General features: G+C 43.3%; 2 protein-coding genes across 11 annotated transcripts in view; one reads left to right on the top strand and one right to left on the bottom strand.

The window, feature by feature from the left end:
* The first annotated feature begins 2,857 nt into the window (after nucleotides 1-2,857).
* mlh1 (mutL homolog 1, colon cancer, nonpolyposis type 2 (E. coli)) lies at nucleotides 2,858-12,741 on the top strand. Of its 5 annotated transcripts, none has more exons than XM_079512461.1 (20): nucleotides 2,858-2,976; nucleotides 3,068-3,209; nucleotides 3,416-3,506; nucleotides 3,617-3,715; nucleotides 3,843-3,916; nucleotides 4,025-4,097; nucleotides 4,206-4,297; nucleotides 4,415-4,457; nucleotides 4,827-4,915; nucleotides 5,044-5,156; nucleotides 5,676-5,769; nucleotides 5,864-6,017; nucleotides 6,972-7,303; nucleotides 7,459-7,586; nucleotides 9,544-9,652; nucleotides 9,751-9,814; nucleotides 10,278-10,442; nucleotides 10,927-11,019; nucleotides 11,799-11,912; nucleotides 12,539-12,741. In XM_079512461.1, exons 2-20 carry the CDS (start codon nucleotides 3,103-3,105, stop codon nucleotides 12,692-12,694), a joined length of 2,190 nt encoding a protein of 729 aa, XP_079368587.1. In that variant the 5' UTR covers nucleotides 2,858-2,976; nucleotides 3,068-3,102; the 3' UTR covers nucleotides 12,695-12,741. The 5 variants fall into 5 exon arrangements, with proteins under 5 accessions (XP_079368587.1, XP_079368585.1, XP_079368588.1 ...); XM_079512459.1 differs by having other exon boundaries at nucleotides 11,799-11,918; XM_079512460.1 differs by having other exon boundaries at nucleotides 2,910-2,976; nucleotides 3,093-3,209; nucleotides 11,799-11,918.
* Nucleotides 12,742-14,656: 1,915 nt separating this feature from the next.
* Nucleotides 14,657-15,863, bottom strand: part of lrrfip2 (leucine rich repeat (in FLII) interacting protein 2) — a 30,120-nt gene continuing 28,913 nt past the window's right edge. For all 6 annotated transcript variants that reach the window (XM_079513066.1, XM_079513065.1, XM_079513068.1 and 3 more), the window contains 2 exons: nucleotides 15,520-15,624; nucleotides 14,657-15,407 (listed from right to left, as the gene is read on the bottom strand). In XM_079513066.1, coding sequence (XP_079369192.1) covers nucleotides 15,300-15,407; nucleotides 15,520-15,624 — 213 coding nt within the window. In that variant the 3' untranslated portion in view covers nucleotides 14,657-15,299. The remainder of the gene's footprint in view (nucleotides 15,408-15,519; nucleotides 15,625-15,863) is intronic.

Here is a 15,863-nt window from a genome sequence, read left to right as displayed (position 1 = left end):
AGTAGTCCCAGACTTCAAGTATCTTGGAAGCATCCTCTCCGAGAACTGCAGCATGGACAAAACCGCATAAGGTCTGCCTCAGCCTCCTTTGGTAGACTGCGTAAGAGAGTGTATATGAACAAAGACCTACGCATACACACCAAGGTAGCAGTCTACCAAGCCATCTGCGTCTCCACACTTCTCTACGGCTGTGAAGCTTGGACCTTGTATCGCCGCCACATCCAACAGCTGGAGAACTTCCACATTAAATGTCTCCAGCGCATCCTTGGGTTGACCTGGCGTGATCGTGTACCACACACAGAAGTCCTGAGTGGAACCGGCACCAAGAGTATGGAGGCCACACTCCTTCAGTACCAACTGCGGTGGGTTGGCCACACCATCAGGATGCCAGAGGACAGGCTTCCACGCCAACTGCTCTATGGCCAGCTACATCATGGCCAACGATCTGCAGGAGGTCAAAAGCGGAGATATAAGGACCAGCTCAAAACCGCACTGAAGAGGTGTGGAATACAGCACACCCAGCTGGAAAGCTCTGCCTCAGAACGGCCTTTATGGAGGCAGCTTTGCCATACTGGACTTCAGCATTTTGAAGAGGAGAGGAGTGAGGCGAGGGAGAAGAAACGCCAGAAGAGAAAGATGATCACTGCAGCCAAGGCCACAACTAATACTGACTTCATATGCCCTCACTGCAATAAACCATGTGGCGCTCGGATTGGACAACTTCACAGTCACCTCAAAACTCACCAGAAGAAGAAGTAGAAGTCATCATCGGATACGATGGACTACCATAAGCAGTAAGCAAGTGTGTGTGTGTGTGTGTGTGTGTGTGTGTGTGTGTGTGTGTGTGTGTGTGTGTGTGTGTGTGTGTGTGTGTGTGTGTGTGTGTGTGTGTGTGTGTGTGTGTGTGTGTGTGTGTGTGTGTGTGTGTGTGTGTGTGTGTGTGTTAAAGAAACAGCTGGAGCAGACAAACAAGGCCAGGCCCCAGTAAAGATAAGGAACTTAGGAAGCACTATATCTGGAGGATATGTAGCCTGCCTAGTATGTCAATCAAAAATTACATAATGTTCCTTATTGCAAAGTTCCTTGTGAAACATGTCATGGACATGCAGCCGCAGGTACATGTATGACTGACTATCACTCTGATGGTCCCCAGGAGTAGGACTGTTCCAATACGGGGAAGCAGCTTTTTGCTTCTACGGGCCGACGGCGTGGAACAAACTCCCACTGTACCTTCGACAGGCAGCCTCTGTAAACATTTTTAAAGCACAGCTCAAGCCCCACTTCTACACCCTTGCTTTTAATTGATTTGTTTGTTTTTTTAATTTCTTTTGTTATTCATGTCCTCACTGTATTGCATTACTGCTCTTGTTTTTTAATGTTTATGCCTTGCTTTTCTTTTCTTTTTTTTCTCTCTTCATTGCTCTGTAAAGCACTTTGAGCTGCATTTCATGTCATGAAAGGTGCTATACAAATAAAGTTGTATTATTATTATTATATCGCCTCCCGGGGTCCCCCAGCTTGAGTTCAGCCTGGTGCACATTTTGGCTATTAGCGCCACCCCGTGGACAAACAGTAAAACTACTAGCAGAAAAATGCAGTCCTAACTGATAATATCTATATATATATATATATATATATATATATATATATATATATATATATATATATATATATATATATATATTTAGAGGCTTTAATGATCAATTCATTCTCATGGATGATCCACACATGCCACAGACAGAGCTCTTCTTTTCGCAGAAAAGTAAGCCTGGGACCGAGGCTACAGACAGAGTGGGCACAGGGTGAAAACTGGCACTTCAGATAGTTTCGTCATGAACAAAACTGTAGGTCAGGGCGTCAGGCTACTGTATGTTGAAGAAATACTAGAGAGTGTTGTGATGCTACAGTGATTTTACATCCAGACTTTGGACGCATGTCTGTTATATTTTATACATAGAGATCTAGGCCAGTAGGCCTACTACTAGGTGTGCGTTTTACATTATTGACTGATCGAATAGAATATGCTATAGAAACTTGAAATACCATCAGAGATACTATAAAAGTAAAACATTTAAATACATAAAAATCATTAAAAAGGTGGCCTGGTGGACTAATAATATAACAGGCTACTGTAACGTGGTTCATTCCTTTTACTGGAGTAAAAAGGAGCATTAGTAATACTGTATTAGTGAGTGAATTACAAAATGCTGCCAACAGTGTATACTCCCCATTTCAACAGTTTTTATTGTATTACACTTGCTTTGGCAATGTAAACGTACGTTTTCTCATGCCAATAAAGCTCCTTTTAATTGAATTGAGTGAGAGATTATTATGTTATGGGTGGACTGAACAATATTGACATTTTGAAAATGAAGAACAGATGAGATGTTCAGCGTTTGGGATTTTCCATTATGGAAATAATGTATGTCAACGTGATAGTGATATCACATCTCGCTCCGTCAGGTGGCGCTCTGCATCTTTAGATCTTTACACGTTACGCGCCACTAAATAATAATAGTCATGAAGAATTTCCGCCAATCGCTTCATTTAGCTCGACTCGATCCCATAGCGTTCAGCCAATGAGCCATGAGAGGGGCGTGGCATGTTCCCCCCTTCTCCCGCGCGTAACCAGTGTTGCCATGTCGGCTTATTAAAAGCAACTTTGGGCTTGTAGTTGTAATTGTTGGTAAAGTTGCTTATTTGGGCTTGTTGTGATTCTCACAACCTCACACATTTCTCACACGCGTCGCATTGTGAGCTTGTAGATCTGCTATTTTCAAATAGCCTAGTCAGGCTTCTTTTTGGGGCTTGTTTTTATGGACCTGGATGCTTATTTCTCTCACACAATCTGGCAACACTGCGCATAACCTCCATGGCGCGTACGCCGCGTAGTGAGCGTAGAGCGTACCCATGCCGGCTGTGTTTACGTTTGGGAAAGCCTAGTAAAGGGTGCTTGACTGCTTGTAAACACTTTAAGTGAGTTTTATTACATGATAGGTTGCGAAGTACATCGCCATCCCATCTGATTTCGCCATCATATTAACATCATAATCTCTCTTCATTGTAGGTTATATTTATTTACCTCGTTGCAGCGCTGTGATCATGGCAGGAGTTATCCGGAGGCTGGACGAAACCGTTGTCAATCGGATTGCTGCTGGAGAGGTCATCCAGCGTCCTGCTAACGCCATCAAAGAGATGCTAGAGAACTGGTAAACCCTCAAACTATACGCCACTTTTTCCATAAGCTAAAGTTGACCATGCAACCATAAATGCTAATTCTCAAGTGTTATAATATTTCTCATTTATGTATTTTATTACTAGGAAATACCCATAATACTCCATATATCACCATTTGCCACATATGTGACAGAATTGCTTGTATGCAACGTCACATTTTTGTTTTTCGGTGTCACAGTTTAGATGCCAAGTCAACCAACATTCAGGTGACAGTAAAAGAGGGAGGACTGAAGCTCATACAGATACAAGACAATGGCACTGGCATCAGGGTAGGACCGTCAGACCGCAGTGTTATCAATCAGGTTTTATCTCTGATAATGCCTACTGTTGCTTCACACAACCATTAACCTGTGTCTTTTTTTTTGTCTTGTCAAATCAGAAAGAAGACATGGAAATAGTGTGTGAACGGTTCACCACCAGCAAACTTCAGACTTTCCAGGACCTTACAGCCATTTCAACATATGGTTTCAGAGGGGAGGTAAAGTAAATCAGTATTATATAGTCTTCTTGGCATTGTGTCAGGCTATATAATGAGTGGAAAGTAAGTACATTTACTTAAGTAATGTGCACCTCATATTTATTTGTGTCTTTGTACTTGTTCGTAGGCACTGGCCAGTATAAGTCATGTTGCTCATGTGACAATAACCACTAAAACAGCAGATGCCAAGTGTGCATACAGGTACATTAGACCCACATGTTTCATCATTCCTCTTGCTCTCTTGCACAAAGCAAGCTGCTGTTCTTTCTGCTCCTCATGAGTCTCCTTATTGTTCCCGTCGTTACTCAGAGCCAACTACAGCGATGGGAAACTCAAAAGCCCCCCTAAGCCCTGTGCTGGGAATCAGGGGACACAGATCCTAGTAAGTTCATTGGTAACACATGCTGTTGTTGCAGAGAAGGATGCACTGCATATACTGTAACTGTACCTACCTTTAGAAGCATACAATATAAGGTTATCAATCCTGCAGGCGGAGGACCTGTTCTACAACGTGCCCACCAGGAGGAAAGCCCTGAAGAGCCCCAGTGAGGAGTATGGCAGGATTGTAGAGGTGGTCAGCAGGTCTGTCTGCCTGGCGTTTCTCCGAATGCCTCATGGTCATGGAGTTTGCCCTTTGGTTAATTGACTGGCTCATTCTTGTCATTTGTGTTGTCTCTGTTAATTCACAATGTTTTACAGGTATGCCATACACAACTCTGGGAAGAGCTTTTCTGTCAAAAAGGTGAGATAATCCCTTAAATCCAATAAAAATAGCCAATCTACACACTCTATGAACTTGTAGCATATCCACTCCTATCAAAGCTACACACGCCCCAACATAACGATGTCAAGTTAAGACAAATTTGATTATGTCCAAATATCACGAACCGTGTCCCAAAGGTCTGAAAACAAAATGATTTTGTATTTAACCAAAGTTAAATACAAAGGAGCCCAAATTATGTTTGTATATTTGATCTCTCTCAACTACTGTGGACTATTCTTGATCAGCATTACTAGAAAATACAGGGAGAATAGGCTCACACAGGTATGACTTAACTTTAGACTTCATTATCTGAGCTTCAACTTTGTCTTGTCTTTTTTTTTTCTTCAGCAAGGAGAGACTGTGGCAGATGTCAGGACCTTACCCAATGCATCCATACTGGATAATATTCGTGGGGTATTTGGCAACGCAGTCAGCAGGTACAAATCAAACGAGAGAAGCCCATGCTCTGCTCTGATGGCCCGTACTGTTCAGTATTGAGTCAATGCTTTCAGGTGGAATGAATAACAGTGACGTTGGTGGTATGTGTTCTGTTCCCACTTCCCAGGGAGCTGATCGAAGTGGGCTGCGAGGATCAGAAACTGGCCTACAAGCTGAAAGGCTATATCTCCAATGCAAACTACTCTGTCAAGAAATGCATTCTCATCCTCTTCATCAACCGTATGTAGAACAGTCGGTCACATTGTCCGAATGTTGTGGATAACATTGTGTTATACACATATTGAAAATATGTCGACTATAAGCTCTTAACACATCGTGGCGAGCTTGTACCGGTAGATCTGCTATTTCCGCTAATTTTGAAAATGTTGGGTTTTTTTAAGTTTGAAAATGTTTGCCTATTATGATGTTACTGTACCTCCAATAGAAGCACATGGTTTTCAGTGGTCTCCCTCCTATTATGATGTTACTGTACCTCCAATAGAAGCACATGGTTTTCAGTGGTCTCCCTCTATGATGTTACTGTACCTCCAATAGAAGCACATGGTTTTCAGTGGTCTCCCTCCAATAGAAGCACATGGTTTTCAGTGGTCTCCCTCCAATAGAAGCACATGGTTTTCAGTGGTCTCCCTCCAATAGAAGCACATGGTTTTCAGTGGTCTCCCTCCAATAGAAGCACATGGTTTTCAGTGGTCTCCCTCCAATAGAAGCACATGGTTTTCAGTGGTCTCCCTCCCGCAGATCGTCTGGTGGAGTCGGTGGCCTTGAAGAAAGCCATTGAGACGGTTTATGCTGCATACCTGCCCAAGAACACCCACCCCTTTCTTTATCTAAGGTAAATAAATCTAGGTATTATTTTGTATTCCTCAATAGAAGCCATTGCTGTTAAATGCCCTTTGGGTTTACCCACCTTTTTTGTGCTACCATAGCCTCGAGATTGCCCCGCATAACATCGACGTGAACGTCCATCCCACAAAACACGAGGTGCACTTTTTGCATGAAGACTGCATCGTTGAGAGTGTTCAGAAACACGTCGAGAGCAAACTGCTGGGCTCCAACTTCTCCCGCACGTATTTCACACAGGTATGGCATGACTAGTGATCCTGGTACAAAGACCACCGGTCTTTGAGGGGGCTCCAGATCGTCCCCAGCTAAATGGAGAGTTGGTAAACAAATGGACCCTTAGATCTTTAACTCTTGAGCGTAAAATGAAGCCATCAATTTATACTCGAGAGTTAAATTCTTGTTAACAGATTAATCGCCCAGGACGAAGTTCTTTGTCCTTTCTATTAGTAACGCCCGACGCTCAGGACGAAGTATTGTCCTAAAGACGAAGTTTATTGATACGAGAACAGATCGCCTGGCTGTATAGCCCAGGCGCGCCTGCTGGGCTCTCCTCTGTGACGCGCAAGACTGAGACGTCATCAAAAAACTTCCTCCTCTGTTTAGCTGATGAAAACGAAAATCTTAAAACGTTCATAAATCGCGATCTAAATCATCCCGTCTTTTTCTGAAAAAAGATCCTGTGTTAGACGGCGCTCCGCGGTCCAGTCGCTAGTCTCGATAGATTTATTCTCGTCTCCCGTTGTTGTCCATCGATTCTAAAGTGCTGTGGCTATTGTTAGCTGCTACACATCATGAACTTCCGGCCGGTCCGTCCGGAAAAGGCGTCCGTGTTTATAAATCGACTGGGCGCATGAATGTAATGGATTAAATAGTTCCGGGCAATTAAAGTGTTAAACATCTGCATTACTTAACTTAACACGAAGTCTACACAAATTAGAGGATGTAAAATAATTGTTTGACCGTTATCTCTCCTATGGTACCACATCAATACAGCATGGAATTGTGGACAACATCTTATCCAACGATAACATTCTTTGGTTTTGGGTCTGAGGGGCTAAATCTCACCTTGATGTGAAAAAGGTTGAAAACCACTGCGTTAGACTAATGGAAATCTTCCGACAATGTCTATCTTCATTAAATGTGAAAGGCGTATGATACCACAGCTGAGATCCTGCTCTATTCTGTGTGCAGACCTTGCTGCCAGGGCTGTCAGTCTCTGCCAGCAGTGAGGTGAAGCCCTCTTCTAGCACAACGTCTGACTCTGGCGAGCGAGTCTACGCGCATCAGATGGTGAGGACCGACTGTCGAGCTCAGAAGCTGGATGCCTTCCTCCAGCCAAAGGAGAAGGCAGCAGTGCCTGTCGCCAAATCGCCGGGCACAAGCAGCGGGGAGGCTGGGATCAGCGCTCAGCTCTCTACCATCGATGTGGATGAGATGGACGATGCAGAGATGCTGGAGGCTTTGACAGGGCAGGAGGTGGGGGGTCCACAAGATGGCGGCATCGCCAACCCAGATCTTCCCAGGTATTACCGGATTCCAAAGTTGTGCGTGCTCTTCTGTGTGTTATTGTCAGAACAGTGGACATAAGATTATGGCTCTATGTAAAGCGCCTTGGATAAAGGCGCTATGCACCATTTACCATTTTATATTGTGTGTGTGTGTGGTTATTCGAACACAGGAAGCGTCCCAGGACAGGACCAGAGGAAAAGGAAGACCTCACCGCTGCAGCGACACCCAGGAGGAGAATGATCAAGCTGATGAGTGTCAAGGATCTCAGGGCTGAGATCACTGAGAAAACACATAAAGGTACACTTGCTGAAATCAGGGTTTCTACACATTTGGAATTAAAAAATTCCATACTTTTTCCAGACTCTAATTTTGGGCCCGTGGGTTGCTCCCTTACACTATGCTGCGGCTTTCATCCGGCGCTCTTCCCTGGGCAGGGGACTCGGGGAAGCCCCTGGGCAGGGGTCTCGGGGAAGCCCCTGGGCAGGGGACTCTGGGAAGCCCCTGGGCAGGGGACTCTGGGAAGCCCCTGGGCAGGGGACTCGGGGAAGCCCCTGGGCAGGGGACTCGGGGAAGCCCCTGGGCAGGGGACTCGGGGAAGCCCCTGGGCAGGGGACTCAGGGAAGCCCCTGGTCCCTACCGCATGATTGGCCCCCCTCCCACTACTAGTAGGAAGTAATAGGGCACCCGTGGGGCAGGGCATTCTCACATTAATACAAACTGGCAGCCAGCTTGGTAGCATGCATCGTTTTGTCATTAGACTCCACACCTACCAGGTTCGAATCCCGCTGCCATCACAATTTTTCCAACTATTTTTTGGCAGATAAAGTATAGTTTTAGAACGCGACGGAGGGGTGCCGTCTCAAGCGAATTTGAGCCACAAGACACCATGAGCGTGCTAAAGCACGCAAGTTGTCATGTCGACATTGCGGAATTTGCTTGAGCCAACTCCCACATGCCCATTTCCCACAAAGCCGACAATGCTCACGAATGTGACCCATAACTAGAGGCGAAGCCGTTCCTCGTGCGTCACAGAAGGGTACGTTCGGTAGGCCAATCAGAGGCAGCTTGGCATTAAGTCTGTTGCTGTATGTACAGTATACACGTGTCCCTGACTGGTGATTCCAGCTTGTCTCCTACAGTATTACAGGTGACTGGGGTCTCCTACAGTATTACAGGTGACTGGGGTCTCCTACAGTATTACAGGTGACTGGGGTCTCCTACAGTATTACAGGTGACTGGGGTGTCCGTACTCCCAGCTTAGTGTCGTCTCCTACAGTATTACAGGTGACTGGGGTGTCTGTACTCCCAGGGCAGTGTCGTCTCCTACAGTATTACAGGTGACTGGGGTGTCCGTACTCCCAGGGCAGTGTCGTCTCCTACAGTATTACAGGTGACTGGGGTGTCCGTACTCCCAGGGCAGCCAAGGGGGCGAAGCTAGTGCTGCACGATTCTTGCTCAAATGTGAATCTCGATTTTCCTCCACAAGAATTGAGATTACGATTCTCACACGATTCTTATTTTTTCCATAAATATTTGTCTTTAGTGTAGTTGCTGAACATTACTACATTCAAAATGTAGCATTTGGATCCAGCTACTGTGGCTTTAAACAGACCACATCAAAGTGCTTGACTTAAACCTCTCTTAAAGTCTCTCGTAGCAAAAACATAAGAGTAACTAAAATGAATTGGACAGCCAACTAGTGCTGCAACATTCTTGCTCAAATTTAGGAATTGAGATTGCGTAGGTGTTTGAATCTAGATTCCGACCTTTTTTCAATCACTAGGCGAAGCCTTGACGTGCAAAGGCCCGCTGGTGCCAGAATGTACAGCAGGAGCGAGGTGGTGAATTTAGCGACTGACCTAGTCTGTCGCTAAATTCTGTATGTCGGTCGGGTCACTAAATTCACCTCGCCCTCTCTCAGAATGTATGTATGGAGGTCCCCTGCCCGCACCGAGTATGGACATCCCAGGCACTTAAAGCATATGATGAGCTGGAATCACCGACCAGGAAGGGACCAGGAGGCTCCCCTCAAGTCCCCTGCCTGGGAAAACAGAACAGCAGTTATAGTCTGGAAACATGAATATTTTTCCATGCATTATTTTCCATACTTTTCCAGACCTGGAAAAGTATAAAATGAAATTCCATACTTGCATAGGAACCCTGTGAAATGTACGCAGTTCTGACCCGGTGATTTTACATAATATAAAAACAACAGAAAGAAAACAGAAATTAAATGTGTTGTCCATTCCTTCAGGTCTTCAAGAGATGCTCCAGAATCACTCGTTTGTGGGTTGTGTCGACCCCCAGTGGACGCTCATCCAACATCATACCAAACTGTACCTACTCAGCACCACCAAACTCAGGTCAGTACAAAAAGCCTGCTTCACTGTCTGCTTCCTCTCAGGCTGCAGAAACATCTCACTCATTCTATTTCTGTATTTTGTTTTGTTATCTATTCCAGCCAGGAGCTTTTCTACCAAATACTGATCTATGACTTTGGCAATTTTGGTGTATTGAGACTATCTGTGAGTATCCCATTTAGATTTTATTTTGTTTGATTAGCTTATTTAACCCTTTTTGGGCGGGAACTCCTTTTGGTGTTTTAAAGCATTATGTTATACTTTAGCTATCGAAAAATAGCAGATCTACAAGCTCATAGCGCCGCACCGAGTGCCGCGCTATGAACTTGTAGGTCTGCTATTTTTGAAAATGTGGCACAAATGTTGGAATATAGATTCTTTCAGAGCGAACGTTTTTAACTCAAATCTAATATTTTCAGATGGGGGTTTACAATTACATATATTTTTGGGGGTCCTTGACATGAAATAGTTTGAGAACCAACTGATATAGAAACATAGGGTTTTTCAGAAAACTGTCATGATTTATAAGACATTTGTAGAATCGTCCTCAGGTCGAAATGGGTTAAATTGCCAGTATATGAGGGATCCTAACCTTCCTGATGGATGGACGGCTGGTTCTGTGTATTAGGAGCCCGCTCCACTGTATGATTTGGCCATGCTGGCGCTGGACTCTGAGGAGAGTGGATGGACGGAGGATGACGGACCGAAGGAGGGCCTGGCTCAGTACATAGTAGACTTCCTGAAGAAGAAATCAGAGTTGCTGGGGGACTACTTCTCTGTGGAGATAGACCAGGTCAGTTGAAATGGTAGGGTGGTAAGTCTGTTGGTTAGACAATTTATAGGAAGGAAACCTAACGGGGCTGCCATTACTGTGTGCTTTATAGGAAGGAAACCTAACGGGGCTGCCGTTACTGTGTGCTTTATAGGAAGGAAACCTAACGGGGCTGCCGTTACTGTGTGCTTTATAGGAAGGAAACCTAACGGGGCTGCCGTTACTGTGCTTTATAGGAAGGAAACCTAACAGGGCTGCCGTTACTGTGTGCTTTATAGGAAGGAAACCTAACGGGCTGCTTGTGCGTTATAGGAAGGAAACCTAACGGGGCTGTGCTTTATAGGAAGGAAACCTAACGGGGCTGCCGTTACTGTGTGCTTTATAGGAAGGAAACCTAACGGGGCTGCCGTTACTGTGTGCTTTATAGGAAGGAAACCTAACAGGGCTGCCGTTACTGTGTGCTTTATAGGAAGGAAACCTAACGGGGCTGCTCTGTGCTTTATAGGAAGGAAACCTAACAGGGCTGCCGTTGCTGCTTGACAAGTACACCCCTGTTATGGAGGGACTCCCAATGTTCATCCTGCGTCTAGCCACCGAGGTAGGATTCATTGCAGTCGATCTACAGTAGAAACAAAGTCCTCTGAATTACAGTCAATCTACAGTAGAAACGAAGTCATCTGAATTACGTTGATCTACAGTAGAAACAAAGTCCTCTGAATTACAGTCAATCTACAGTAGAAACAAAGGCATCTGAATTACAGTCAATCTACAGTAGAAACAAAGTCCTCTGAATTACAGTCAATCTACAGTAGAAACAAAGTCATCTGAATTAGTCAATCTACAGTAGAAACAAAGGCATCTGAATTACAGTCAATCTACAGTAGAAACAAAGGCATCTGAATTACAGTCAATCTACAGTAGAAACAAAGTCATCTGAATTACAGTCAATCTACAGTAGAAACAAAGTCATCTGAATTACAGTCAATCTACAGTAGAAACAAAGTCATCTGAATTACAGTCAATCTACAGTAGAAACAAAGTCATCTGAATTACAGTCAATCTACAGTAGAAACAAAGTCCTCTGAATTACAGTCAATCTACAGTAGAAACAAAGTAATCTGAATTACAGTCAATCTACAGTAGAAACAAAGTCCTCTGAATTACAGTCAATCTACAGTAGAAACAAAGTCCTCTGAATTACAGTCAATCTACAGTAGAAACAAAGTCCTCTGAATTACAGTCAATCTACAGTAGAAACAGTCCTCTGAATTACAGTCAATCTACAGTAGAAACAGTCCTCTGAATTACAGTCAATCTACAGTAGAAACAAAGTCCTCTGAATTACGTTGACGGTTACTTCTGTTTGCTGTTGAGCAGGTGAACTGGGACGATGAGAAGGAGTGCTTTAGAGACTTTAGTAAGGAGTGCAGCCAGTTCTACTCCATCAGGAAGCAGTACATCCTGGAGACTGAGCCTGGAGATGAGCAGACGGTCACGGTATGGAGAAAGACTAGCATTTAACATTGGATAGTCACTGTTGAGCAGACGGTATGGAGAAAGACAAGCATTTACCATTGTATAGTATAGATGAGCAGACGGTATGGAGAAAGACAAGCATTTAACATTGTATAGTCACTGTTGGGTAGACTGGGCCTGGAGATGAGCAGACGGTATGGAGGAAGACAAGCATTTAACATTGTATAGTATAGATGAGCAGACGGTATGGAGAAAGACAAGCATTTAACATTGTATAGTCACTGTTGGGTACAAACATTTTCAAGTCAAACTGTTCAGAAAATGGTAAAATAAATAATGAAATGGAACCATTGTAGTGATAAACATTTCAGTGTTTAAATATTAATTTATAAAACCCACAGACTTAAAATGACTTTCAATCTAGCATGCTTATTTTGAGCCTGCTGGCAATTCGCTACTTTTGCATGATAATGTCATACAACAAAATAAAACATGAAATGTAAAAAAAGCAATTTAAGAAACAAAAGATTCTGCCCAACAGTGACTATGTAATACATGAATAACGTATGTGAGCAGACATACTTTGTATTCGTCACAATACACATTTATCAGAACTGATATGTAATTCGTTCCCGTTTCAGGACAGCGAGATGAATTCATGGCGTTGGAAGGTGGAGCATATTATCTTTAAGGCTCTACGTAGCCTCTTCAGCCCTCCAAAGCACTTCAGTGAAGACGGCAGTGTGCTCCAGATTGCCAACATACCTGATCTCTATAAAGTGTTTGAGAGGTGTTGAAAAAGTTGACTGAATGTCAAGGTGCTGCCATTTTTCTTTTATACTTTGTAAGTGTAAATAAAATAAATATTGTGAAATATTTCTCCAAATGTTTGACAATTAATTGGTGTAAAAATGGACTGGAAATCACCTGTTCTGTCCTTAATAGAATTGTAACTGCGGACATGAATGTATTTGGATAGATAATTATAAGACTTAACCTTTTAGATTTGACAACTGAAGTTTCTCAATTTGCAAATTAAATGCTGTGGGCCCTCTGATTAATCGTTAAAATCTAACAACCATGGAATCCCCATTAAAAAAACGGGATGCACAAGCAGATTAGACACCAACGGACCAACATGCGGAACCAGCGTTCGAACATGCGGTCAACCGCTGCTTAGGGTTATGGTTTGAGGTAGGTTGTCGGTCTAATGACAGTCAGACCATTTATAAACTAAAGCCTGTACCTAAAAATAACAGATCTACAAGCTCACACTGCGATGCTTGTAGATTGGACAAGTCCACAATAAAATAAGTGATTAGTCTTTGACAGGGCTTGTCATGCATTTGGTCAAAACATCTTACTACTTTCATTGAGCACAGATCTGTAAAAGAGTATACAGTGCATCCGGAAAGTATTCACACTCCTTCACTTTTACCACATTTAGCTTTGTTACAGCCTAATTTCAAAATGGATTAAATTTGTTTTTTTTCCTCATCAATCTACACAATACCCCATAATGAGGTGAAAAACGGTTTTTCGAATATTTTGTTAATTTATTAAACCTTTGGCAGCAATTACAGCCTTAAGCCTTTTTGGGAATGATGCTACAAGCTTGGCACACTTGAATTTGGGGTATTTTCCCCCTTCTCTGCAGTTCCTCTCAAGCTCTGTCAGGTTAGACGGGGAGTGTCGCTGCACAGCTATTTCCAGGTCCTTCCAGAGATGCTCAATGGTGTTCAAGTCTGGGCTCTGGCTGGGCCACTCAAGGACTTCCACAGAGTAGTCCTAAAACCAATCCTTTGTTATCTTAGCTGTGTGCTTGGGGTTGTTGTCCTGTTGGAAGGTGAATCGTTGACCAAGTCGGAGGACCTGAGCGCTCTGGAGCAGGTTTTCATCCAGGATGTCTCTGTACACTGCTCCATTCATCTTTCCCTCTATCCTGACAAGTCTCCCAGTTCCTGCCGTTGAAAAGCATCCCCACAGCATGATGCTGCCACCACCATGCTTCACCGTAGGGATGGTATTTGCCAGGTGATGAGCGGTGCCTGGTTTCCTCCAGACGTAACGTTTGGCATTCAGGCCAAAAAGCTCTATTTTGTTTTCATCAGACCATGGTCAGAGTCGTTTAGGTGCCTTTTGGCAAACTAAGCGCGCTATGACGCCTGGCTGTCATGTGCCTTTTATTGAGGAGGCTTCGGTCTGGAGGAAACCAGGCACCGCTCATCACCTGGCAAATACCATCCCTACAGTGAAGCATGGTGGTGGCAGCATCATGCTGTGGGGATGTTTTTCAACGGCAGGAACTGGGAGACTTGTCAGGATAAAGGGAAAGATGAATGGAGCAGTGTACAGAGCGCTCAGGTTCTCCGACTTGGTCAACGATTCACCTTCCAACAGGACAACGACCCCAAGCACACAGCTAAGATAACAAAGGATTAGTTTTAGGACAACAGCCAGAGCCCAGACTTGAACACCATCTCTGGAAGAATGTTTTTCCAGTTAATTATTTTTTTTAAATTAACAAAATATTTGAAAAAACCTTTTTCACTTCATCATTATGGGGTATTGTGTGTAGATTGATGAGAAAAAAACGAATTTAATCCATTTTGAAATGAGGCTGTAACAAAACAATGTGGTAAAAGTGAAGGAGTGTGAATACTTTCCGGATGCACTGTATATTTAATCCTCATGAGCACCAGTGTAATCTTCACCTACCTTATTTCATGAAATGACAAGGCAACAATTCACATTGTATGTACAGTTCTGTAATTTACACATTTATTTTCAACACATCTTTTAAATATTATTTGCAAAAAACAAAGAAAATCTTTCAATGAAAGTATTTCAATGAAACCATAGCAGACACAATTGGTATTATATATTCCCAAATAATGGCTGCACCTTTTTAAATACAATATTCTGTACCAGTTAAAAACGTAGATTTGCAGAATGGTGCAAACCCTCAGTCTCCAGGTGTGAGAAGGCACTGTGTGTGAAGGTTCTGGGAAGGTGCAGGGCCCGAGCAGCCATGAAGATTTCAACGGTTTGGAAGCATCATTATTCATTCATGCAACTTATCAAAAAACAAAACAAAAGAATAGCCAAGCACCCAGCCAGAGAGAAATACATAATTTTGTGAATAACATAGTACAAAGCTTTGAAAAAATTAAGTAGTGATAACAAATCTCCCAGTAACTCTGTACTTTGAGTAAGTCGAGTTATTTCTCCAAAAGATGCTGGCTTAAAATCCAAAGTTTATGTTTTATAAAAACACAGATCAGTTTTTTGCCTGTGCTACATTAGGTTTAGTTTGTAAAGTGTTTTTGGTTTGCTACACAACTTAAAGTGTTACAGCTGAAAATGGAAATGTGCTCCAGACATATGTGAGGCGTTGCCTCACTACTGGGACAGAAGGGCATTTCGGTTGGCCTTCATCTTCTCAAGGCGTTTTACTAGGTGGTTGTTGGTCATCTCCATCTCCTCGATCTTATCCAGGGATGTACGCAGCTGCAAGTGGAAAGAAATCAAGGAATTCACTGTTATGTCACAGCTAGCTCTTTGTGCTGTAAAACCGGTTGTCATAAGGACATGGACGTCTGTGATCAGCTGCAGTATTTACCTCTCTCTGAAGTTTCCTTTTCTCTGCTTTTAGTTCATCTTCTATTTTCTCAGAGTTGTCTGCTGATGACTTGTACCTCAAAACCTGCCCTTCAAGTCTGTTGATCTGGATGTGGGTATAAAAGTAACAGTGAATGCAAGAGTATAACAAATTGTCTGTCACAATACCAATTTCACACACAGGATATGTACACAGATGTATACGTATGTCACAGTACGATTGGAAAACCAACCCTCAACGCGGCGACTCGCTCACTCTGCAGTGCCTCACATGGCTCAAGTCACCTCCGAGACGCTATTTCTTAGTTGGGGGGGGTTCAATCATACTGTAACATATATATATAT

Source organism: Electrona antarctica (genome assembly GCF_951216825.1).
Source record: "Electrona antarctica genome assembly, chromosome: 10".
NCBI classification, from domain to species: domain Eukaryota; kingdom Metazoa; phylum Chordata; class Actinopteri; order Myctophiformes; family Myctophidae; genus Electrona; species Electrona antarctica.
The sequence above is the reverse complement of the archived record's forward strand: the minus strand, read 5'-3'. Positions and strand labels throughout refer to the sequence as shown.

Bases quoted from the DNA above. Each gene is read 5' to 3' on its own strand.
- mlh1 (XM_079512459.1), top strand. From the start codon at position 3,103: ATGGCAGGAGTTATCCGGAGGCTGGACGAAACCGTTGTCAATCGGATT. The intron at 9,653-9,750 runs GTCAGTACAAAA...TATCTATTCCAG, and splicing joins CTCAGCACCACCAAACTCAG to CCAGGAGCTTTTCTACCAAA. The intron at 11,020-11,798 runs GTAGGATTCATT...GCTGTTGAGCAG, and splicing joins TCCTGCGTCTAGCCACCGAG to GTGAACTGGGACGATGAGAA.